Below are 24983 nucleotides of genomic sequence, written 5' to 3'. Positions count from 1 at the left end.
CTGACTGCTTAGATTTAGCAAACTGAGTGTGTCACATTTACTGGTATGAGGTAAAGTCTCTCTATCTCTGTCTCTCACACACACACATACACACACCCCCCACTCTTTTTTAACTCCCTGCCCCTATGCAGCAGTGGATACGTGAAGGCAGAGTCTGCCCCCTCGGAGCAGCATCCTGGTCTCTGCCTCAGCTCAGCTGGGTGCTGTGAGCTCTACAGTTCTGACTGCCTTAGGGTCAGGTCAGCTGCCAGCAGCAGTGCAGAGAAAGGCTGGTTGGGATTCAGGGGAAAAGGAGGCCTGTGTTTGGGTCTCAAGCCCCAGAGAGCCCTGTGTTAGGGCACTGGAAACTGGCACGATGAACTGGCACAATTCAGGGCTTCTAATTACTTTTTTTTCCATCTGTCATTGTCCTGATGCAGAGTCCTTTCAGGAATTTCAGGGAGAGGAACAATAAGATGAAGACAGATTTGGGAATTTCCATGTTACCCCGGCCGTAAAAATATTAAGGACCAACAAAACCTCAGCCTATCTCCTAAAATAAAAGCTGTGTGTTTATTTTATTCTCAGAAAAACACACACAGGCACATACACATTACATTTTGTATACCACCGCAGAGGGTCACAGAATCCCTGAAGTTAAAGGGATTTGCTGCCTTCAGGTTAGGAATCTCTGGTATAGGGTGAGAAGAGATGAGAACCCAGAACAGAATCCTGTAAACACTAGCATTTAAGAGGTAGGTGGAAATAGAGGAACCCATGGAAGACACTGAGAACAGAAGAGAGGTTGGAGGCACTAGGGAGAGTGTGGTGCAGTGGAAGTTCATGGGCCCTGGAGTCTGGAAAGCCTGGGTCACATCTGGATCCCACATCTGTGTGACCTGGGCATGTTCTGTAATCTCACTAAGCCTCAAGTTCCTCATGCATAACAGGAATAACAAGACCTACTTCCCAGATAGTTGCGAGGATTATATACCACATTTGGCATAGAGCAAAAACTCAATAAATCTTATCTATTATGATGATGAGTGAGTGTCACAGAAGCCGAGAGAGTGAAGCAGAGGGTGTGGTCGGTGATGCCAGATGCCAGTGGGAGGCCACTCTACAGACAGACATTCCTGCAGATGGGGAGCCAGATATCCCTCTGGTTCCTTGCAGGAGGGCACTGGGCACTGAAGGCCTTCCTGCTGCTGGGTGACACTACCAAGTGTGCCACCAGAACATAGCCCCATCCCAGAAAGCCTAATCAAATCTGGCCCACGGCCTCTCACATCTCATTTCCCTGACCCACAGGACACAACACAGAGGCCTATAAAGCCAGCCAAAAGACGCTGGCCCTGGAATGGTCAAACCATAAAGACGCTGGCCCTGGAATGGTCAAACCACTCCTCAAGGCCAGCTGTGGGCTGCATTCTTTGTTGAATCCCTCCTTCTTCAGGAATGTCCCTGCCTCAGTCAAGTCTGGACCCAGCTCATCTGTGTGGAGCCGCCAGACTCCTGATGATGCAACTTGTTCTGCTCTTGTCAGAATAGCCAGGAGCAATGGGGGAAAGTATCTGGGAAGAAAGTGCCTTCCCAGCCAGGCTCCGCAGTGGCTCCCTGCACCCCTGTAGGGTTCTTCTGCAGCCTCTTTCTCCCTCTGTAGACAGTCTATATGCCAAGACGAGAAGTCTGGAAGCAGAGAGACTAAACATGGGCTGGCTTTCTGCAGCCCAGAGTAGGGCAGATGTGTTCACTCCTTCTGCTCCTGCCTTAGGACAGGTCGCTAACTCTCACTGGGGTCACTCAAGCAGTCACCAGGTCTCCCTGCCTCTATCCTGCCTTCCTTTAATTTCTTCACCTCCCTACACAAATCTGATCTTGACACTCTCAAGGGTAAAATCTTCCGTGGCTCCTTCCACTGCCCATTGAAACATATTGTCAGGATAATTAAGAGTGTAGGTCTGGTTTTTGTTTTTCTTATTCCAAAGAAGTTTGTAATTCAGTGGAAGAGACAGGGTTGTGTACAATACATGGTATGATTATCATTATGTAAGAAACTAAGGGAGGTTTAAAATATCTGCTATACTTAATTAAAATATACACATATAAGACATAACCCAAAAATATTCACACGCGTAGTACATAAAATGGGAGGAAGAGCCAGGTGACATACTAAGAGAACTATACGCAAAGCAAAGAAGAGCTCGAAAAGAAGGCTATTTATGGATGTAAATGTTTCAGAGCCGAAGATCAACCTGGATCATTCAATCAACAAATACATGAGTGCCTGTTATATAGAAGCCATTTGCTTTTTGTACAAATATAATCTATAATATTTCAGACAATGAACAGCCCTCAAAACACGAATTAGAATCATATAAAAAGATACCTTTAAGAAAATCTTGTCCAGTCTTCTTAGAGAAACTAAGGCCTAAGAGGTTTGTTTTCTTACTCAATCTATTTTCTGAGGGATCTAACCACCACGATTCTTTCCTAACAACTCAGACTGGAATCCTCCATCTCTCTTGACTTTCCCCTTTCTCTTGTCCCCAACTACCCAATCTGTGGTTTCTGCGTAGACCCATCACACCCCTGCATCCTTCCCATCATGCTCTCATCAGCACTGGGCTGCCCCAGTGATTGTTTTTGAACCCTGACACCCTAATTACTAACTCCGTGTCCCTAGACAAGTTCTTTACCCTTTCTAAGTCTCATTATTCTCACCTATAAAATAGGGAAATATGACTAATTGGTACTTCATAGTGTTGGTGCTATGACAATTAAAAGTCATGCACATGTTTGGCACAAAGTTAGCTCACTAACTGCTGCGATTATTTGTCCTCAGGATAATGTCCAAGCTCCTTGATGTGACTTTAGCTTATAAGACCCTTCACCCTGTGTCCCCTGCCTGTCCAGCCTTATCTCCAGCCCTTGTCCCCACATCTATGTAGGCTCATCCTGACACTGTGGAGCCAGGGGCAAAATTACAAATGGAAGTCCATGTACCACACGACTAAATTTGATTCTAAACATTTGAAAGTTACAAATCTAGGTATCGAACTGTTAAATAAAATATATTCTATCCTCCCTTGAAAAATGACCCGGAAGGCCAGGTTTGCATTTAGAATTCTGACTTCTAGAGATCTTTGCTGGACCATGGTGGTGTAGGGAGAGCTAGCCCCAGCCTGCCTCCCTTCTCCCCCCACTCCTGGTCCCATCCCACACCATGAGAAGTATTGTGCATGCATGTGTGGATTCCCTAGCCTGCACCTCTAAATTCTGCTCTCAGCCTCTGCAAGCAGCCCTCCTTGGGCTTAGGGGTATATACAGGGAAGTGTATTCTGCCTTCAGGAGGATGGAAGTGGTTTTGGCACTGACTGCCAGGGCAAGAAATCCTGAGGTCTCTACTACCTGGTAATGGTCTAGCAAGGGAGAATGGGCTTGGGGTGGGCATCTCCCTCTTGACCTTGCATATTCCTCTTTGCTCCATGGCAAAGGGTGTGGCTGGGGGAGAGCCAGACACTGTTCTTGCTCAAGTCTAAGGGCACTACTGCACTCGTGCCACATATGTTATACTGAATTATTTTTAATTCACTAAATAGACCCCAGTTGTTGCCAATGCTGCTCTCAGTGCCCGAAGCTTCATCATCATCTGGCCAACATCTACGAGAGGGTGGGGCAAGCAGCTTGGTCAGGGTCTAGGACTTATATGAGTATCCTGGGGGCCAATAAATGGGGTGGCCACAGTTTCTTGACCAAGGTGGCATGTGTTGCCTTGTGCCCAGGTAATGCTCGCCTTGTTGAGTCTCACTTCTCAAAAGGTGATCGTCATTCAAAGATGAGCACCATCACATGCACCCCCACTCATTCCGTATTGCGGGATAATGGGCAGCCACTCGGGGACGCTTTTACTCTCTCCGTTGTACGGAAGGAGAAAATGAAACTTGAAGATGTGGGCTGAGGCAGAGGAATAAACTGGCTTCCATTCCCAATATCAAGTGCTATTTCACTGACTTTACCTGTACCAAAGGAGAAAGGGTGAGAATGGCCACGATGGCTGGTCCAAGTGTCATCACCCTCTGCAGGGTTGCTGGACTGCTGCTGCTTTATGGTCTGTCAAGTAGTTGAACCATAATTTGCATAATAAATCCCTTAGGTTATACATGGGTTAGGCCATTATAAATAACATTGTAATAAAAATCTTTGTGTGTAGATTTTTTCCTTCCCTTGGGTCATGGCTCTTGGTGCCAAGTGTCATTTCCTTTCCAAAAAGCTTGTCCCCATTTACACTCTGACCAGTGGCCTTTGAGAGCACCTGTCAATGCGCTCTTGCCAAAATCATGTATTACAATTTAAACACATTCGTTAAAGATGTGGTAGGTGATAAATGGCATCCTGTTGTTTTCACATGAATTTCTCTGGCTGTTAGGAAAGTTAAACATATTTTTGTTGTTTAGGTTAAATTTCCTTCTGTGTGATCTGTTCAGTCTCCCGCCTGTTATCTGCTAGGGTCTTAATGGCTTTCTTGTCAACTTTCCCAATAAAAACCATCTGTCTGTCATATTTTTAAAATATATTTATCTGAGTTTGGTGGTATTCGGTCTTTTTGTTGTTGTTTAAATTTTTCATGTATTATCACATCTGATTTCTCCAAAGCATTTCTGTCCCTTAAAAGTCCTCCTCCTTTCAGGGATTTGACTTCTATTTTACTTTCTTTAAAATTTCCTTTGGTTGTATTTTTTTATGTTTTGCTTTTTAGCCCATTTGGAATTTATTTTGATGTGTGCTATGAGGAGAGGGTCAAACACTTTTTTGAAAACTATATTTGGAAAACGCAATGAACAAAAAGAGGCGGCGGCTTGGGGCTGACTTTGTAACGCTGACAGACGAGTGAAAGAGGCAGAGCGCCAGGGACGGCTCGGTTTTCATTTCTTTATCAAGGAGAATGATCTTGGAACCACAGAAAGAAGATCAAACATGGCTAAGAGGAAAGAGATGCCCAGAAGAGGCCAGCGGAGAGCAAAAGGATGCAAGGGTCTGAATCTGAAAGAACGCTCTCCCAGGGCCACGAAGGTGGCAAGAGCCCTGACCGGGAGGCAGAAGATTGAGGTTGGAAACCTGACTTTGCCAGAAGTTACTGCCTTACTCTGGGCCTCAGTTTCCACATTTATTCTTTCATTTACATACGCCAACTATGTTTTAAACACTGCTGGAGCTGATGGACTTAAAGAAATAAGCAGGACAGTTCCTGCCCTCTAGGGGCTTAAAAGAGTAGAGTGATGAGTGTTATGCTGAAATGGAGCATGCTTCCCAGGATTTTGGCCATCAGCCTGTAAGAATCAGGGACTATCCCTAGAACTCAGCACTGTGCTTGGTACACAGTAAATGCTCACTGAATATTTGCTGACAAGTTGTTCCTTTAAAGGGAGGCAGAAGTTGAGTCCACTGGATTTAGAATCAGAAGGTCATTGCCAGTAGAGAGAGGTTTGGAAACTAGGCTGGAGAGGGTTGAGAAACAGGAGAAAACATGGAGATGCATCATGAACAGGTGATGACTCTTTCCACAACCTGAAAGAGAAGGAGAGAGGGTGAACATAAGCTAAGGAGAGAGCTTTTATTTTTAAGGTGAGAGAGACCTGAACAAATTTATAGATATAAGGATCCAGTAAAGAGGTGACAAAAAGAGAGAAAGAAAATACAGTTCCTGAGAAGGTGGGAGGAGACAGCATCCTGACCTTGAACAGGAGAGGCAACAGGGAAAGGATGGTGGAGGAGGGATGTAGAGGTGAATGGGCATGCAGGTAAATCTGTAGATTGGAGGCTGAGAAGTTGAGAGTTCTTGACTGTTGATGACCTTTATTTTATCTGCAGGGCTGGATATGAGATGTCTGCTTAGAATAGGGATAGAGGTATAGCAGAGGTATTGAAGATGGTAAGGGTAGGTTCTGAGAACAATGACCAAAGACAGGACACAGGAGTGGGAAGCAGTAGCAAGATGCTAGTAAGGTAACACTACCAAGTGTTGCCATCTCGGCTGTAGTTTCTTTCTCCATGGGTGATTCCCTGGTACTGAACTGGCTGGACGTGGAGTCATAAGGAGAGAGTTGTCAAGTGAAAAAGGCGATATGTGAAGCATGGGGCTCCATATGATTTTGGTGGTTGACTTGGATTTGCTGAATGAATGATTCAATGAATAAATGAGAGGTGTTATAGTGTGATGGTTAAAGGGATACATTTGGTCCAAAATGCTGCTCTACCATTTACTCATAGTACCAGCCTCACAGGGTTGTTGAGATGGTTGGCTGAGATACTGCAAGCAAGTCAGGTAGCCCCAGGCCTGATATGTAGAAGGACTTAGTAAATGGTAGCTTTTCCTCATTTACGCAGGCCATGGCTGGTAGGAGCCAGTCAGTGGAGGATTCTAAGCAGGAAGGTGATGTGGTCAGATTTATTTCTTAGGAAGATCCCTAGCGCCATAAGGACTGGGTTTGAATTCAGCTCTACCACTTAACTAGTTGTGTGATCTTGAGCAAGTAAATCATCCTCTCTGTGCCTCAGTTTCCTAATCCTCCCAAATGGGCATAACAGTACCCACTGTTCTGATAGGGTCATTATGAGAACTGAATGAAGGAATTCAAAGAAGGCTAGTAAACTGAAGAGCTTAATAAATGACAGCTATGGTGAGGATGATGGAAGGAGGAGGAGGGAGAGGACGAGGAGGACGAAGAAGAGGAGGGAGAGAGGCAGGAAGAGGAGACAACAATGATAATGATTATGAGACACAGTAACCAAGAGGCCACAGATGAGAGTGATGAAGAGGAGCAGTGGGTAGTGATGATGTGAGTCCCAATTCCTGAGCACTTTTTTATCTGAGGATAGAGGAGCAATGGTGAGGATGTGGTAATGGAGAATGAGCATGGAGTCTTCCTGGCCCTTGCAGGGGCTAAAGGGTACACGTGAAAAGGTGGTGTCCACTGGAGATGGCTGCAAAGGAAATGGTATCCGAGGAAAGCTTGTCTTAGGTTTGGAAAGGAGACTGTGGGGTGGGGACCATGGATGCTGGCTCAGGAGAAACCTCACCAAGCAGTAGAGGCCATAGTGTGTCCCATCCCAGCTTCACCACCCTTTTCAGGTGCCCTTCACTGAGTCTCCCCTGAGGTGAGGTGATGTCCACACTGAGCTCCTTCTGAGCAAAGCCCATCCCAAGGCTCTGCATCTCTCTCAGAAACTGGAACAGAACATACGTTTAGGGGCAGGTGGACATGCTTGGGCCTAGTCCGGTAAGGCCTCCTATATGGGAATCTCCTATATGGTGTCCCTGTTTGCCCTGTGGATTTCCCAGACTGTGAGCCCACCTATGCTGCCTTTCCCCGGAGGCCCTGAGTCTCTCCCTCCTCTAGGCTTGGCCTCTGACCTCTGCTTTTAGGTCACCTCCTAGGTCAGGCTCTGCAGCCTAGATAGACAAATGCTTCACTCTTTAGTGTAACTGGGCTTTTCTAACAGCAACACCACCAATAATAATAATAATTATAATTATAATAATAAAACAATAAATAGCATTAATAATTGCCACAGACAGCATTTACTGTTGATCACTAGGCTAGGTGCTTCTATATTTCATCTGGCTTAATTTTTAAAACCACCCTGAAAGATGGGTAATACCACTCCTGTTTCATATGTGACACTAAATCTAAGAGGCCTAGGTAATTTGCCTAAGGTAACACAGCTAATAAGTCACAGCATCGAAATGTAAGCCTAAGTCTATGTAACCCCAAGGCACTAGATGGGAGGGGCCTGGAGAGTAGCCTCTCCCACATTAACCTATGTCTCAGATGCCAGAGAAGTGAAGTAGAGCATGGAGAAGTCCTGTGAAGGCATTAGTCCTGGGCTTGAGGTGGAGAAGAGTACTAAAAAGAGGCTTCCTGGGTAGCCAGGAGGGCCTAGGCTGGCCTGCTCTGGGTGCTGGGACTGGTAAGGCCATCATTGGCGTTCCTGTGGCAGCTCATTCTAAAGACCCAAATTATCTTTGATTTTGGAGCCAGGGAAGGCTCACAGAACTTCAGAGGACTCCTCTCTGTCTCCTCTCTCTCTTTCCAACTCACCCCATCAACCCTGAAAACGAGTTCTCACCAACACAAGGCTGGTCCCAGATCCCTGGGCATGGTCTGGACAGGACAGGCCACAGACATCAACACAGGTGAGGGTGTGCTTGAGCACAGCCCACACTTCCTCATCCCAACTGCTCTTGTACCTTGGATCAGCCTGCAACCAAGGACAGGCTAGGTGGTGCACTCCTCAGAGTCTTCCTAGGAAAAAAGAGGCCCTGCTGTCTGCTCCCTGAGTGGCCTGGGTAGTGAGTCTTCTAACTCTAGTTGGTTTCCTTCCTTTTCTCTTTCCTTACTCCCTTGGATGAACTGTAAGAGCCTTGAATTAACTGACTTTGGTGTTCTTGGAAGGAACATGTGATAACACCCATCTAGCTGGCCCTGACCTATCCCGCTGACCTCCTGACTTGGGCTGCCTGTCCTATCCCAGTCTGCCCAGCAGGAAGCAGGACCTGGTGTTTGAGCCAATTCTAGATCACTTATGGTGGTCGGGCACTGAGAGGTTAAAAAAAGCAAATGGGACAAGGGTCCTGCCCTCTGGGAGTACCTGTGGCAGGTGTCCATGGGCAGAGGAAAGGATATGCCAGGAGGGAGTGGGCAGATGGTCAGAAGGCCAAGGTGAGAAAGCAGCTCCCAGGCTCTCTGCGGTTCACCAAGGCAGACACAGTTTTCCTCCATTTCTCCCTTAAAAGTGCCTACCTGTGATCCCAATTCTATTGCCTTCAAGGCAAAGAGACAGGTTCTCCTAGCCCCATATTCTCTGCCTTGTTTGCTTGGCAGTGGGCATGCTTGCAGCAGGGGCTGGCTGAAGCCAAACCCTTTCCTCCCCTTTAGGGAGCCTGGCTGGACTCAGTGGAGCCTGGCTGCCTCATTCAGCCTGGCTCCGAGGTGGGCTCCCCTTCCCTACTGTCCCACCTACCTGAATTTTTGGACCTGACTTCTGTCTTCTCTTTCTTGCTACCTACTTGACACTGCCTGTACTTGGCCTTGCTTGGGAAAAGGCGGTGGAGTTAAATCAAATTGCATTGAGACGACCACAGGCGAGTTACGCTGTTCCCACCCCACAACTCTCCTCTAAACCTCCAGAGAGAACAACCAGCTTCTTACTGTAGGCGGAGGGTCGTCTGTCATCATTCTCCTCTGGTAGGAGGCCTGGGTATTAGAAGATGAATGGCCTGAACTCTGCAGTGCCCTTCCCCTGGGGTGGCTGGTGACAGCTGGTTGAGGGAAGAGGGAGAACAAGCCTGGACAAGTTGGCAGGTGTCCCTGTAGGCCCAGAGCTGAGACACAGAGGACTCAGGAGGGGACTCAGTGGGTGGTCCATTAAGGAGCAGTCTGACCATACTGGTCCACATAAACCCCCCTAAAGAAACGGACCTTGACCACTGCCCATCTAGAACAATAAGTGTAGAATCTGATCATTCCCAGAGTAGAACCAGACTCAACGGCAGGCTGGGGGCCCAACTTCAGGTCAGTGGTAAAAGTACAAAGTGGAGAGAGGTCAGAGCTTATGCATGAGTTTGAGAATTGGTGTGAAGTTGAGGGGTCTGCTGTTCCTCCAGAATGGCCCCAAGGTCTGAATAAGGCCTTCCTCCCTTGGCTGGGAATGAGGGTGGACCCACACAACCAGAGTCAGAGAGACTTCACAGAAAGTAAGAGGGACTTGGGGAGGCAACTACAAGGTCAAGGCAGGAGAGTATAAAGATTAGGAGTAATACTAGAGATAGCCACATAAGAGCTTTCTCTAGGGCCAGGAAAAGGCCTGCAGGGGCTGTTGAGGAGGGACTCAGGGTCTGGGTTGGGGTGTGGCTAGAGAAGGCTGAGAAAGGACCTGCAGCCTGGGTATCTGGAGGCAGGTAGCAGATATCAGGAATATCAGCTCCAGGAGTCTGGGCCAGTCACCCTTGGCCTCTATGTCCCTTGACTGTGTTTGGGTATCTTTCAGCTTTTGGTTATTAATGCTTCTTTTGAAAGGTTCCTCCTTGTTCTTTGCTGGGTTCAGGGGAAAGGGTTGACTTGGAAGCTGGGCACGGCCCGGGCAAGAGGGGAAGGAGCTGGTGTACAGGGAGCTCACCACTCTCTCCTTGTAGACGATATACTTCAGCCACTTGAAGTCCTGCCACTTGAAGCCAGCGAGGACAAAGAGAGAATCGCGTTCATATTGCTCAGGCCGCTGCATGGCGCCCTCAGGGTAGGTGATGCGCAGTGTAGTTTTGCTGCCCACGTCCTTCTCAAAGCCTTTCACTGGTGCTGAGTTCAGTCTACAGAGAGCAGGCCCAGTCAGAGCCTACCTTGGGCTCACTGCATATGGTCTGTGTGTCTGTTTGGGGAAGTACTCTTGTTGACCCCAGAACACCCCCGGTGCAGAGAGTGGGGAGCCCAGGTCACCTGGTGCCATCTAGATTTCCACTACAAAATCGTCCAACCCAGGATTCTTCTTGGAGCTTCTGCTGACATTCCAGCCCAACTGGCCATATGGACAGACAGTTGTCAATGGGCTCAGGGACCAGGGTTTGGGCCAGGACACTCTGGTGCCCAAGGCAGTGCTTCAGGGAGCTCACCTGACCACAATGTCATAGTCATCAATTCGTGACCCCAGAGACTTGTTGGCAAGGACACCTCCATTGCCCACGATGATGCAGCGGCGGCAGCTGAGGCTAAAGGGAGAGAGGCAGAGACCTCTGGAGAGCTGTCCACAAGGTCTCCTTCTTCCTTACCCCTTTGGCCCTTGACCCCATGCCCTTGGCCAAGCACAAGCTGGGATAGAGGAAGAAGACTGATGAGATTCTGGCAGCATTTCTGAGAAGAGGCCAGAATCACACTGCGGGTAGCTGGGCCACCTGGAACTCTCGGACACCCCCAATGGGTGTGGAAAGGGCTCAGGCACTAGCTCTGGAGAGGTGAGGAAGGAGGTCCTGGGAGATGGCTTTCTGGATGAAAGATTCCTCAAGTTAGTGAGGTTTAGGCACCTTTCAGGAGAGAGGAAAAAGTGGGCTGAGCTTAAAGGGTATGCCAGAAAAGCAGGAAGAGAGAAATAGGACTGGAGGCTCCGGGACTCAGGGCGGGCTTATATTCAACTCAGAAGCCCCTATGCTCCCAATAGCCACCAGAGGACCCTACTCATTTTGCTCTCCTGCCCCTGATCATGGGGCTTCCTCTATCTACAGTCTCTTGGCTTCAGAGCTGTCACTGCCTCCTAGATGTAAGCCATGGCTCCTTCAGCTGCCACCACCACCTAGCTCCTCAGTTCCAACGCTGGGCATATCCCAGCTCAGTGTCTTTAGTTTTTGCCCTCAGAATTTTGCTGTCTGAGGACTTAGATGTCTTGCCAACAGGGTGCAAGCCCAGCTGGATTGCCCCCTTTTTGCTCACCCACCTCAGCGTGTGAACTGTGTGCGCATGTGGGGATATGCTGGAGAATCTGCTCGTGTCCAGGAAAGGCCCGCTGCCAGCTGAGGGGCAGGAGGCTGGGCAGCAAGTGGCTCACCTGTCCAAGGCCGGGGTCAGGCGGTACTGTTTGGTGACTGACAAGATGGCTTTGATCAGATTGTCTGTGGATAGAGGAGAGAGGTTACTGTTAGAGGGTCACTTTAAGTTCCTATGACATGTATGGCCAATGAGCCGACCTGGAAGCACATGTTCCTGGGGCTAGGGAGGAGGTGAAGGTGGAGAGAGGGAGCTCTGGGCACTAGGTTGGCTGGGCCACTGGCCTGTCTCCCTGAGAAAGGAGACAGGGGCAGGAGAACAGGTAGGTACTCAGCTCTGCCTGGAGCCAGTCTTCAGCACCAGCATGCAGTTTCTTCCCTAGCCCTTCCCTGGCAGTCTCATCTGGCTTTGGGAGGCTCTGCAGTCAGGCCCCAGGACATGCGTGCCCAGGCCCGGGCCTTGTCCGGATGAGAGTACCTACTCAGAGATAGGGACTACATTGTGCTCATTCCTGTGCCCTCACCAAGCAGATGCCAGAGAGCCAATGAAGAGGAAACCAATGATGAAGAGAAGAGTGGTCCCAGTCAGCTAGCCCAGCCAGACCACTCTGCCTCATTTCTTCCCTTTACTTCCTCCCTTGAACACTGCTGATCTCGAATCCTGTTACTGCCAGGCTGTGTCTACCTCCTTACCTCCTTACTTCTTCAAGCCCTGAGGCCTGGCATCTGCCCACCTGTACTCCCCTCAAGCTGCCCTCAGCAAGGGCCTCATGACCTCTGTGCTCTCAGAGCCTGTGCTCACTAGTCAGACCTCACTCTTCTTGGTCTCTCTCTAGCTTTTGAAATGATGATTGCTCTCTTTTCGAACTCTGGTATAATGAGAGCATTATAATATAATGTATAATGATGTTAGCTTTGGAGTTAAATCCTGGCTCTGCTACTTAAGACCTTAGATAAGTCACTTTCTTTGCACTTTAGATTCCTCATCTTTCAGATGAAGATGGTAATTCCTACTCTGCAGACTTGTTAGAAAGATAAAAAAGACAATGTGAATAAAGATCTAAAGCTAAAGTCAGTAAATTGGTACAACCTTAATAATATCAAGCATCTTAATAATATCAAGTGAAGATGTAGATGTGTATAGACCGAGATCTCGCAACTCTACCCTTAGGTGGACAGCATTATAACATCCAGACAAATGTTTAAGAGGACTTGCACGAGAATGGTCATTGCAGAACTGTAATAGCAAAACATTAGAGGTAATGTAAATGTCCACCAAAGGAAGGAAAATAGAGTAAATGTGGTACACAGAATACTACACAGCAGTAAAAACAAATATACAAATAAACAAATGACCTAGAGCTATGTGTACAAATACAAATAAATCTGAAGAGCATAAACAAAAAAATCAATTTGAAATACACACACACACACACACACACATTACCATTATAAAGTTTAAAAACATGCAAAATCAATGCCATTTATTTAATGAATATACATATGTTGTAGAAATATATAAACAGGCATTGGAATGATAACACCAAAACCAGGATAATGGTCTTCTGGGGTCAGAGGGTCATGGAGTGGGAAGGGGCCACACAGAGCTTTAATTGTATCTCATGTTTTATTTGTCAAGCTGTATAGAGTACATGAGTGCTCATTATATTAGTCTTTATGCTTTTATATATATATATATATGTATATATATATTTTTTATTCACTTGATATAATTTACATAACTTCCAATCTTACATATTTGACCCCTTTTACCCCATCTATCTCCCCCCTCCCCTCCACCAATAGACTAGTGGTCACCTCTCGTGACCACTAGTCTATTGTCCATGTTCATGAGCCCCCCTTTTACCCCATCTATCTCCCCCCTCCCCTCTCCCCTCCACCCTCTGGTGACCACTAGTCTATTGTCCATGTTCATGAGTATCTGTTTGTTTGTCCTGTTGCTTTAGGTTTATATTCTACATATAAGTGATATCATGCGGTTTTCAGTTTTTTCTGTCTGGCTTATTTCACTTAGCATGATTATCTCAAGGTCCATCCACGTTGTCGCAAATGGCAGTATTTCATCTCTTCTTATGGCTGAGTAATATTCCATTGTATATATGTACCACAGCTTCTTTATCCAATTATCTATCATAGGACACTTCGGTTACTTCCATGTCCTGGCCACCGTGAATAATGCTGCTATGAACACTGGTGTGCAAATATCTTTATGATTTTTTATGTGCCTGAAATATTTCACATAAAGAAAGGATGCCTCCAAAATTAAAAATAACCACCTCATAATTTTTTAAAAGACAGGATGGGAAGACGCTGTGAGATGCAGCTGAGAGGTCAGGTTAAGGACTAAAAAGTATCCTTTGGACCTCACAGGAGCACTGAGCAGTTTCACTGGAATGGGGGAGGGGAGACATTTTTTTCAGGAGTAAATGGTGAGAGAGGAGACAGAAGACACAGCTAATCTTTCCAGAAGTTGAATGGGAAAAAGAAACAAACATTTAAGGCATGCTCCATACTAAGTGCCTTCAGATATATGTGACAGTGGCTTTAGGGAGGGCCACAGCTCCCCTCCTTTTCCCACCTCCAATTTCACCTCTAAGGAAGCATATGGCCATTTATTTGCCACCTGGGTTTTTGTTTTCTAGGAGGGGAACCTTAGCAGAAAGGACATACACTTTTGGGCTCTCTGTTCTTGCTGGCGGCCAGTGGCTCTGCACTGGTCTTTCCTGGCCTTTGTAGCTTAGTAGGATCAGAGGGTTGAGTGAGGATTCAGAAGATAGGAGTAGGCTGCTTGGCTACTTGCACCCAGGAAAAAGGGGTTCTTTATATGGTTCAGCCCAACTCCTTAGATCTGTCCTTGGAGGTCTGAGGTCAAAGCTCCAGTTTAAGAGTGTCCTTTTGCTGGCCACTGTCTTCTTTTCAAGGAGGAGTAGGCTGGCTGACTGGAGAGTTCAGGTATTCTTGGGTCCCCTGGCCAAATGATATCAGCCCTTTAACAGCTATCTTATTTAATTCTGACCACAACCAATTACAATGGTATTATTCTCTCCATTTACCTGCTGAAGAAACTAAAGCACAAACAAGTTAAGTAACTTGTCCAAGGTCACAGCTGGTAAAGAGGTAGTACTGGGATCTGATCCTTCTGTCTGATCCTAAAGCCCAAACTCGACCAAACCAAGAAATAGTACAGGAACTTGACAAGAAAACAGAACTGTTAAACTATCAGAAATGAAAAAGTCTTTTTTTTTAAAAAAACATTTATGAAGGGTAGTTAGTATATTTAGTTAATATTTTTGTTGCACTCGACATTCAGTAGAAGTAGAGCTACTAAAAATGGGAGTTCTGTAAGATTTTTGACATTTAAAATGAATATTTCAAAATAGGGAAATCTATTAAACTACATGTAAATAGAGACACACTTTAAAAATTTTAACTTCTCTAAATATTAAGTAAACGCAAACTCTTCCAGTTTTAGACAGTTACCCAAAGAGTTTCACATTCCAGCGTGTGATGATCTTGCTAAGCTTTCCACAGCGAGGGATGGGAAAGTCCTAAGTCAGGAGGGTCCTGCATGCGTGAGGTCCCTACGGCAATGGAAGTAGACAGTTCTGAGGCTACAGGAGTGAAAGGTTAGCCTTGGACAAGATAGGAAAGGACTGGAGGGCGAACTAGGTAAAGGTGAGAAACGTCAGAGGGGGATGATGAAGGTGCCTGGGGGCACTCACGGGGGACGGGCTCTATTTCTCTGGGCTTTTCCCCTCACATCTAACCCCTCCTTTTCTGTGATCTCACAGCACTCTTCTTCCCTCCTCAGAGCCCTGCTGTCCTGTACTCTAAATGTCTGCATCTCCACTAGACTGGAGAGGGACCCTACCTGTCTACTCCACTGGGATATACTTAGCCCTGACGAAATGGTGGGCCCTGAGTAAATATTTCATTAAAGTAGTGAGAAAAAGACAGGAAGGGAAAGGAGGGAAGGTAAGGCATTGTTGAGAGTCGGGGAGCAGAGACGAGCCCCAGCATGGGGACTTCTGAGGGTACTACCCTGTCCTGAAGTGTAGGGAGACAGTCTGGGAGATGAGATGTTAATGTGGAGGGGTCAGGGTTCCCAACATACCTTGACCTTTGATCCCAAAAGGCGGCACAAATTCTCGGATCCTGGCCCACTTGCGGAAGGAGTCATCCAGGAACATGGGTGCAGGCTTGGAGAACCTGGAATACAATAGGGCTGTTGAGGACCCCCAAATGCAAAAGGCTAGAGTACTGGTGGGCTCAGCTGGAAGCCACCTTCCCATATTCCAGCTCACCCTTCCTACCCCAGCCTGTTCGCTGGGTAGGTGCTGTGTGGGGTCTGACAGATCTTGTTCAGTGGAGCCTGAGTTTAAAGAAGCAGGCCTGTCCAGTCCTCATGTGGCCAGCTGTAGGAGTTGGGAGATAAGACCCGTTCATCAGTGGAAGCTCGCTGGCAGGTTATCCAGGCATGCATCCATCAAATAGTCATTGCTGCCCACACTGTTCTTGTAATCTGGGGACACAGAGATGAGACACTGTCCAGTGGGGTGGAAAAATAACCCACAGTACAGCCAGAGCAGGGAGAGAGAATTTTGGAGAGCATCCTGGGAGATGGACCACCCAGGGTGAAGAGAAAGGAGAATTCATAATGAGAGGGCAAAGCAGGTGAACAGCCATAGGAGACGGACGTTTGGAAGAGAAGAGCAAAACTGCAGTATCCTGCGGCTGGGAGGCAGGGCTGAGGGGGAAGCGTCAGACAAGCGGGAGCCTGAGAACATTCGCTGGCCGAGAGAAGGACAGAGGGAACACGAAGCTCCTCAGGAGGTGAGGGACTGCTACGGAGGTTAAGGAGAGGGAGTAATTTTGGCCTCCAGGAAAGGTGGGAGAGAAAGAAGGGTGAAGTGATGCTGAGTTGAGGAGAAGGCAAAAGGCAAGTTTCACTTGTTTGGGGAAAGCGGATGAGGGCAGGGTGCAGGCTTGGGGAGGCCAGGACAAAGTCAGATAGGGTGCATCTGGGCACAGTGAAAGGTACAGGAGGAATCAAGCTCTTCAGAGATGCCTGGACAGCACGACTTCACATGGAATGAAGGATCCTGGTTTTGAGACCTTTTCCAGGGCACCTGACAACCTGGAAGGTGGCTAGCGCCTGGTTTTCTACTGTATGTTGAGTCTTGCTAGGGGGCCTGCTTAGGGTCTTCTTGGCCAAGAATGGATGTGTGAAGGCCTAGGCCTTGGTGGCTCCATCTCTTTACTTTCAACTCAACCTGAACCAGCCACTGAAAAACTGAAAACTGGAAAAGAGGCCTCCCAAGCCTAGAAGCTAGAACTTAGCCCCACTAATATACTCTAACTCAAGTATATATTTCTCATTCCTATCATCACTAACACCATTATAATCACCATGCCCAGGACGTATTATATCAGTAATCACTCAGAGGTCTAACATTATTAGAGGGTTTGAAGTGAACTTGAAGGAGGCAAAAAACTTTCAGTCCTGCTCCCTCCACATTACTCGCTGCTAAGAAGTTGTCAACACTTGAGAGCACAGAAAGGCCATTCCTGCAAAGCCACTCTCCCTTGGATTTCTGAGTTAGCTCACTTCCCTTCTGTGTGTAAGGGTCATGCATGTTTCTCATACCTGGTATATAAAACCTAATTGAATTAGTATATTTGATGTTATACCAGAGGCACTGAGGATCCTAGCCACAGTCCATGTGTAACAGCAAAGGAAACAAGGTCCCTAGAAAGGCCTGCAGGAAGAATATCTCCGTCTGTGTCGGGGCTGAGCTTATAAAAGTTTTGCAAAGTTTCTCAGTCATGCTTGGACAGGATTTTATCTGCTTCCCTGTATGTACTGGATGTCATATGCTAATAAAATCCCCTAAAGATCCAGCCAAACAGTCTCAACATTTTTCCTTCTTTCTCTCCCTTCACTCTTTCTTTCAGCTAATTAGAAAGTTTATTATGTTAATTTTTACTCTAAAAAAACCCCTCATTTTTGGTGTCAATTATAATATGTTAATTTTGGGGGAAAATACAGACAGGAGCGCACACACACACAATCAATAAAAAAAACCCATTAGCCTACAACACAGACACAAATTAACCTTTTGCTATCTATCTGGTACTGATTTTCCTTTGCCATATTATTTTTTAGACTGCTCTGTAGACTATGTTTTTACTTTATATTTCATGAAAGCATTGCTACGCAAATGGCACAACTTTTCTCCTAATTCATAGAGAGCAGGTCAAACAGCAAAACTGTAAACTTGGTAACCAGACACAAATCAATGCCCCCCAACCCCAATCAAATGTACAAGGATACACAAATGAAAATACGATCAAAAAGGTAGGAGTTGCAACAGCAGTGTTATGGACTAAATGTCTGTGTCCCCCCCCTCTTCCACCCTCAAATTCATATGTAGAAATTTAATCCCCAAGGTGAAGATATTTGGAAATGGAGGTCTCTGGAAGGTAATTAGGTCACGAGGGTGGGGCATTCATGAATGGGCTTAGTGCCCTTATACGAAGAGGCCAGAGAGCTAATTAGCTCTCTTTCCTCCGCATGAGAATATAGGAAGTCACCGTCAAGCACCCAGAAGAGAGCCCTCGTCAGAACCCAACCATGCTGTCACTGTGATCTCAGACTTCTGGCCCCAGAACGGTACGAAAACCTGCTGTTGTTGATAAGCCACCCAATTTATGGCATTTTGTTATAGAAGCCAGAGCTAAGACAATAAGTAATAGACAAGAAAAATTCAGGGGAGAGATCATGGCAAAAAGCATTAAATAGGCCTGATAAGGGTTTCTTAAAAATCTTTGCCTCTACTTATTTATTTCTTGTTCTTATTATCTGTTTTCAGACATTTTCCATTTCACCTCACTCTTCTATTGGACCCTCATGTTTTGGATTCTTATTTTGTAGACCCTCTTTGTATTCCTTGAAAGTTTGAGCCTGCTCTGCTCTAGCATGTCTTTCTGCTAGTTTCAGATCTCTCCTGTTGTGCAAAGGCTACTCTTGTTCCTTCTGTGTATTTATTTTAAAAAATTTTTATTATAGAAAATTTCAAATATGTACAAAAGTTGAAAAACAAAAACTAACCCAGCACAGTGAACTACTTCCCCCTCATGGACCCATTACCCAGATGTAGCAATTATCTATCGGTCGCGGTCAATGTTGTTCCTTTTATACTCCATCCACTTTCTTTCTGTATTATTTTGGAGAATCTCAGTATCATGCTACTTCACCCATAAAATATTTCACCATTAATTTCTAAAAGGTTACCTAAAAAAAAAAAAAACAAAAAAAAAAACCTAAACAAGTCCTTTTAAAACCATTGCCACATCTAAATCACACCTAAAAAACTAACTATAATTTAATAGCAATAAATACCGAGTCAGTTTTCAGATCTCTCCTATTGTCTCATTTATGTTTGTCACTTATTTTAATAGTTGGTTGTTATAGATCGAAATGAAAGCATGGTCTACACATTGAATTTGGCTGATCTCTATGTCACTTTTAAGTCCACAGGTTTCCTCCTCTCTCTTTTTCCCCCTTTGGCTTTTTCATCTTGGCTTCTGAATCTTTTTGACACATTTCAGTAATCTTAGATAATGTCCTTGCTTTATTGTATGTACAGATGTTCCAGGCTCATCTTGTATCTTTCTTGCCTCAGCCTGGAATCAATCACTTTCCCAAGGAGCCCTGGTTCCTTTAAATTGAAAATGGTATTTAGAGACCACCATCTGCATGGCTAGGGATGCTCATATTACTATGGGTTAGTCATTGTTCCCAGGACTTTTCAGGGAGACAAAGCTAGAAAATAATTTTTTGAAGAGAAAATACATCATGCATTTATATTGGTATTCTCAATTCAAATTCAGGATTACAAGATTTGTACTTATATATTTTTTTCCTTTTTAATAGCTTTATTGAGATATAATTCACATACCATAAAAGTAACTTATTTACTTACCTTTTGATTTTATATTTGTATCTCTTATCTCTTAAGCTGACATCCTTGTTTATAGTGACAGTAACACAATGACTTATTTGCTTTGTTCTTATATATACATATTGATTATTTACATACAAATATAGAAAAATATATAATAATTTCAGAACAGCTTTACTAACACTATCATTACTAAAAACAATTTAAAGTTTCTTTGCATTTTTCTGCCTTAGAGTATATACCCCACTAGACGAGTACAAATAACTTTGCTTTTGTCACTTGAAATAATTCTGCTGAGTTCAATTCATCAACGATACACAGTTAGGTTCATTTGTTTAATTTTGCTTCTGTTTTTTAGGGATTGCTCATCCCTCATTTTAATTTTCTTTTATGATAAAACTTTACATAGTTCCAAAAACAAATTCACGGAACATATTCAGAGAAGTCTAACTTTCATCTCTGTGTCTGACTTCTGTTAATTCTATTCCCATACAGTATTCATATTCATTTTTAATATTTGTATTTTATCATTCCTTTGTTATTTTTGGATATAAGCAAATACATGTGCATATTCCTTCTTTATTCAATAAAAAGGTAACATACCATATATACTATTTCACCTATTAATTTCTTTTCACTCTATAATATATTGTGGTGATCACTCCAAAGTAGTATAAAGTTATATGTCTTATAATACTCCATTAGGTTATGTACAATATATTATTTAATCACTCTCTTGTGTTGTTCCCAGTCTTTTATAAAGTTGGTTCCACCAAAGGTGGTTATAATGAATAATTTCATGTATATATCTTTTCTATTCGCCAATGTATCTTTGGAATAGATTCCTAGAAGTGGGTTTGTTGAGTCAAAGGAAAAACACAGACATGTAATTTTGCTCCTTACTGCCAAATTCTCCTCCACAGGGACTGTACTATTGTGCAATACCACCAGCAACGTACAAAAGTGCCATTTCCCCTATAGCTTTACAGAGTACATTGTCGAACATTTCAATTTTGCCAGTTTGATAGGTGCAAAATAGTATCTATTTCAGTATTGTTTTAATTTGTATATTTTTTATAAGTGGAATTGAATACTGTTTTATGTACGAAAAGGCCATTTGCAGTTCTTTTTCTGTGAACTTGATTCAAATCTCTTGCCCAGATTTCTACAGGGTTATTGGTCTTTTTCTTCCCACCTCTCCCCCAGCTTTATTGAGATATAACTGACATATGACATTGTGTAAGGTTAAGGTGAACAATGTGATTTGATACACTTACATACTGCAACACAATTACCACCACAGTGTTAGCTAACAATCTTCTCTTTTGAAGCTCTTTATATATCAAATATATAAGCCCTCTGAGATACAATTACAAATATTTCTCCCAGTTTGTTTTTTTATTTACTTGGCTTATTATGTTTTCTTGCTTTTTTCTTTTTTCCCTCTTTTGCAATAGACTTTTTAAAATGTATTCAAATTTATCAATCTTTACCCTTATTGGTTTAGATTTTGAGTCTTAGAAAAGTTTTCTTCATTCTTAGGGTATATTTCTTTGCTGGCTAGAATCCCTTCTCTTCAATTTCTCTTTTGCCAGGACCTTGCATCTCCTATTCTATGGTCTTTTTGTCCCATCTACTAGGCAAAATCCAATTAGAGACTAATTTAATCCCATACTCTTGTATTTTTTTAGACTTGAAGTGCTGCTAGAACACACGCAGACGGCCACACCCCATGCACTCACATGGACTGATGCCACTACAAATTCATGGACTTGAAGCTTACTTGAAGCTTACCCTTGACTTTGCTCAGTAGCTATTCTAAACCTTCTCCATTCTCCATAAACTCTTTATCCTTTCCAAGTTTCTTAAAGCAGATGTCTCTTCTCTAGCTTCACAGACAAACCAAGATCACCAGACAGAACCTTCTTCAGCTTCTTGCTTCCCTACCCTACCCCTACGCGCACCAAAGCTGATCTTCCCAACAGGCTATGGATCCCATTCCTGTTCGTTTCTTCCTAAGCACACAATCAAGCTCAGGTGTCTTTGATATGAAGACAAACAAACACACTTTCCTGACCATGTATATCCCCTTTAACTACCAATCTCTCTCTCTATCCCTTCATGGCAAAACTTCTAGAAAAAGCAATGGATATTCTGTCTCATCTTCCTCGCTACGATTCCCTCCTCAATCTAATGCAATCTGGGTTTACGCCGAGACTGCTGTTATGTTCCACCAGTCCTGTACACATCTGCAGCTCTTGAACGTGCCAATCTTCATGCGTTTATGCATGTAGTCTCGCTGCCTGAAATGTACCCCACACCTCCCTCTATTCCCCAACCTCCTTCCCTCTCTCTTTGCCTAGAAAATCTTTCTTATTCTTTAAGTTCCTCTGCAGGTGGACTAGAACTCTTCCTTTACTGTTTCCACTATACTCTGTTAAGTCCCCGTGGGTGGCTCAGTGTCTGCAGTCTTGGAAGCTGAGCCAGGGGCTATAAACAGCAGGAAATGAGGTGGGGTGATGGCAGAGGTGGTATATGTATGTGTGTGTTTGTGTTAATTCTGCAGGTGGCCTGGGCAGAGCCTCAAGCTACACCTGAAACAGAATCCAGGGGCTTTTGTCCAGAGACTAGGGTGCCAGTTTGCGGGCCTGGCCAGGACGGAGGTGGCCCCTGAGCTGCAGAATGACTGGTCAGACTAGCAGGGGTGTGGGATGCCTGACCTTCTTGCCCTGGCCTAAGGGGTAGCAGGCAGGGTGGGGCAGGCTCCAGCAGACAGGCCCCAGCCTGCCAGCCCTGCCAGAAAGCCTCAGCACCTGAGGCTGCCTCAGGATCAGGTTTCAATAGGGCGTGTGTGAGTGCGTGAGAAGGAACAGGGGAAGGAGGAGACGGAAGTTGCACTGGGAACTGCCCGTCTTTTCCCCTCAGATCCTACAGTGTAATGAGTATGGGGATTTGGGGCTCTAGAAAGGCACATGCTAAGGGTGAGTCTGACTCCTGTGCCTCTCACAGCAAGGCTGGGACCCCAAGACTCAAGAGGCTGACCTGTCCACTGACCTACAGACTTTGACCACCAGGAACGGTAACCTGGGACCCTCTGAAGGGATCTTCTAGCTCATTTAATGCCCAGTGGTGTGGCTGATGTGCAGTTTAGAAGTGAGCATTCCCAATTTGGCTCATCAACCTAAACCACTTCCTAAGGCCCAGGACATCAGTCCACACCCAGAGACCAGCAAGAAAGTTGACTGGGTCTATTAGAGGGTGGGGAGTAGTGTGGGCACCAGCAGGCCCAGAGTTAAAGTCTTCATTCTAGTTCTCACCAACCCAACTAAAAAAGATACCTCTAGATGTGAGTTTGCTGGATTATGGCAACACGCAGCTTCAGCTCTCCATCTGTGCCTGTGTGGTTGGGTGGCCAGCCCCCTAGCCACTTTTCCAAATAAGTGTGAGCAGCCTGAGCAGCTCAGGAGACCAAGGGAAAGCAGAGCCTTCCTGAGACCAGGGGCCACGGCGCATTAGCCTGTTAAATTCAACCACAGGTCTTGGCTCCCAAAAAGTGAGACTGTCATCCAATGGGGCGAAAGCCAAACCCCACAGATCCACCTTCCTAGGACCTGCTCTGGAAAGTGGTAGGGTGGACAAAGCAGGACACGGGTTTCTGGAATCTACCTGGCCTTGTATGGGATCTTGCTCTGGTAGCTCCACCATAAATAATCCTGCACAGTAAGACCTTGGTACATGTCCAAGCAAGCAAGAAAGATGAACATTTTCTAAAGGTCTTACAAGTTTACATCTTGCTGCCATTTCTGCTGCTGGCCACCTGAATAGATCCCACAGAAGAGCAGGAGTCTGAGGAGAAAGGATTATAAATCTGAACTGCAGGTCGGTATCTATCCAGGGGAAGCAGCCCAGAGGTAGAGGAGACAAACAGCAGGTATCAACCAACAAGTACTCTTCCAAGCAGGAGCATGAAGCTCCTGTCTCACCTAACTACTACCTATTCAGTACGAAGTCCTGTGTTGAGTGCTGGCTGGGAACCTAAAGGTAAATTAACCCTGGTACTTCTCTTAAGGAACTAATGGTAGACACAGGTAAATAAATAATTATAATATTTGTCTGCTCATCCTGTGTTTTGCGATAGGTAGGGGCACAAAGGTCTTAGACCATCTTAGGGCTACAGGAAAATCTTCTTGAAGGAGATAAGATGGAGCTGAGCCTTGAAAGACAAATGTGAGCCTGGCAGATAACACTGGGAAGGGTATTCAAGGACGAGGGTAGTGTAGGTGAAGGCACAGGAGAGAAGAGAACCTTCCCTTCGAAACAAGGGCAGAGACTGCTGAGGCTGGACAGAGTGAAGCAGTGCCCACCAAGGGCAGAGGAGCTTCAACCTGGTACCCCTCCCAGTGAATCTTCTCTCTAGTCCTACTCAGCAGGTGGAGCACTGTGTGAGGAAGAAATGAGTGGGCAAGTACATTTTGACTGGGTGTAAATCAAGCAGCTGAGGTATAAACTCTGCACAGAGGGAAAAGGCCAGGGCGGGGTGTACATCAGCATGGCTGAGGTTGGCCTGGTGCCCTGAGGCTGTCAGGACCAATTTCAAGCTGGATCATCACTGGTAACTTGGGGCATTTAGTTCATGCTCTTTCTTGCTGATGGTGCAGTGGGTATCTGTACTCCTCCTACCCTTTCCTATAAGTAAGTCCATTCTACTTTTCAGTCCACATGATCCTAGTTGAGCTGACCCCACCACTGCTACTGGGATGGGCACATGTCTTAGGCTGGCCAATCAAGATACTTCACCCTCTGGAACCATAGTAATTGGCTCAACAATGGGCATCTGACCCAAGTGAGACAAATCAAATTCTTCTCTGAGATATAATATTTGGACAAAGGGAGATGTGGGAATCTCTTTTTTTCTCTGACATAGTGAGCTGTAAAGACCATGTAAGCCTAGAAAAGGGCTTGTGCAACTACAGCCCATGGACCTGCTGCCTGTTTCTATAAATAAAGTTTTATTAAAATATAGTGACGCTCATTCATTTACCTAATGTCTATGGCTGCTTTAATGCTATAACAACAGAGTTGAGTAGTTGTAACAAAAAATATATGGCCCACAAAGCTAAAAATATCTACTATCTGAACCTTTAAGAAATAAATTTGCCAAGCCTGGGCCTAAAACCGCTGGAGTCATCTTTGTGGCTACACGGAGAAACTATATACATAACAGTTAAACCCAGAGAAAAGCAGAGCTACGATATGGGTAGAAAGACACTGTTTTGGGTCCTAGATTCAGGTGAGCCTGGAGATGGTTTAGCTCTCAACTTAACAGTTTTAAAAAGCAAGATATTTTCTTTCTGCTTGAATAAGTTTTATATGGGTTTCTACCGACTGCAGTTGCTACTAGAGGATAACGTTTCAGCTTAGCCTGGCTCACAAAGCCCCTGTGAGCTGGCACCTCTCCCGCCTCAGGTACCCCCTACACTCTTCTCTTT

At 45.2% G+C, this 24983-nt stretch overlaps 1 protein-coding gene across 8 annotated transcripts in view; it reads right to left on the bottom strand.

Annotated features, from left to right (window-relative positions):
• Nucleotides 1-24983, bottom strand: part of ST3GAL3 (ST3 beta-galactoside alpha-2,3-sialyltransferase 3) — a 153007-nt gene that overhangs the window by 10759 nt on the left and 117265 nt on the right. For 7 of the 8 annotated variants that reach the window (XM_015588967.2, XM_015588968.2, XM_006911397.3 and 4 more), the window contains 4 exons: nucleotides 15645-15739; nucleotides 11572-11635; nucleotides 10646-10741; nucleotides 10159-10345 (listed from right to left, as the gene is read on the bottom strand). In XM_015588967.2, the coding sequence (XP_015444453.1) occupies nucleotides 10159-10345; nucleotides 10646-10741; nucleotides 11572-11635; nucleotides 15645-15739 (442 nt within the window). The remainder of the gene's footprint in view (nucleotides 1-10158; nucleotides 10346-10645; nucleotides 10742-11571; nucleotides 11636-15644; nucleotides 15740-24983) is intronic. The other variant, XM_015588969.2, reaches the window with a different exon arrangement.

The sequence above is a fragment of the Pteropus alecto genome, unplaced genomic scaffold (assembly GCF_000325575.1).
Source record: "Pteropus alecto unplaced genomic scaffold, ASM32557v1 scaffold484, whole genome shotgun sequence".
In the NCBI taxonomy this organism is placed as follows: Eukaryota; Metazoa; Chordata; class Mammalia; order Chiroptera; family Pteropodidae; genus Pteropus; species Pteropus alecto.
This window is presented reverse-complemented; position numbering and strand designations above follow the sequence as displayed.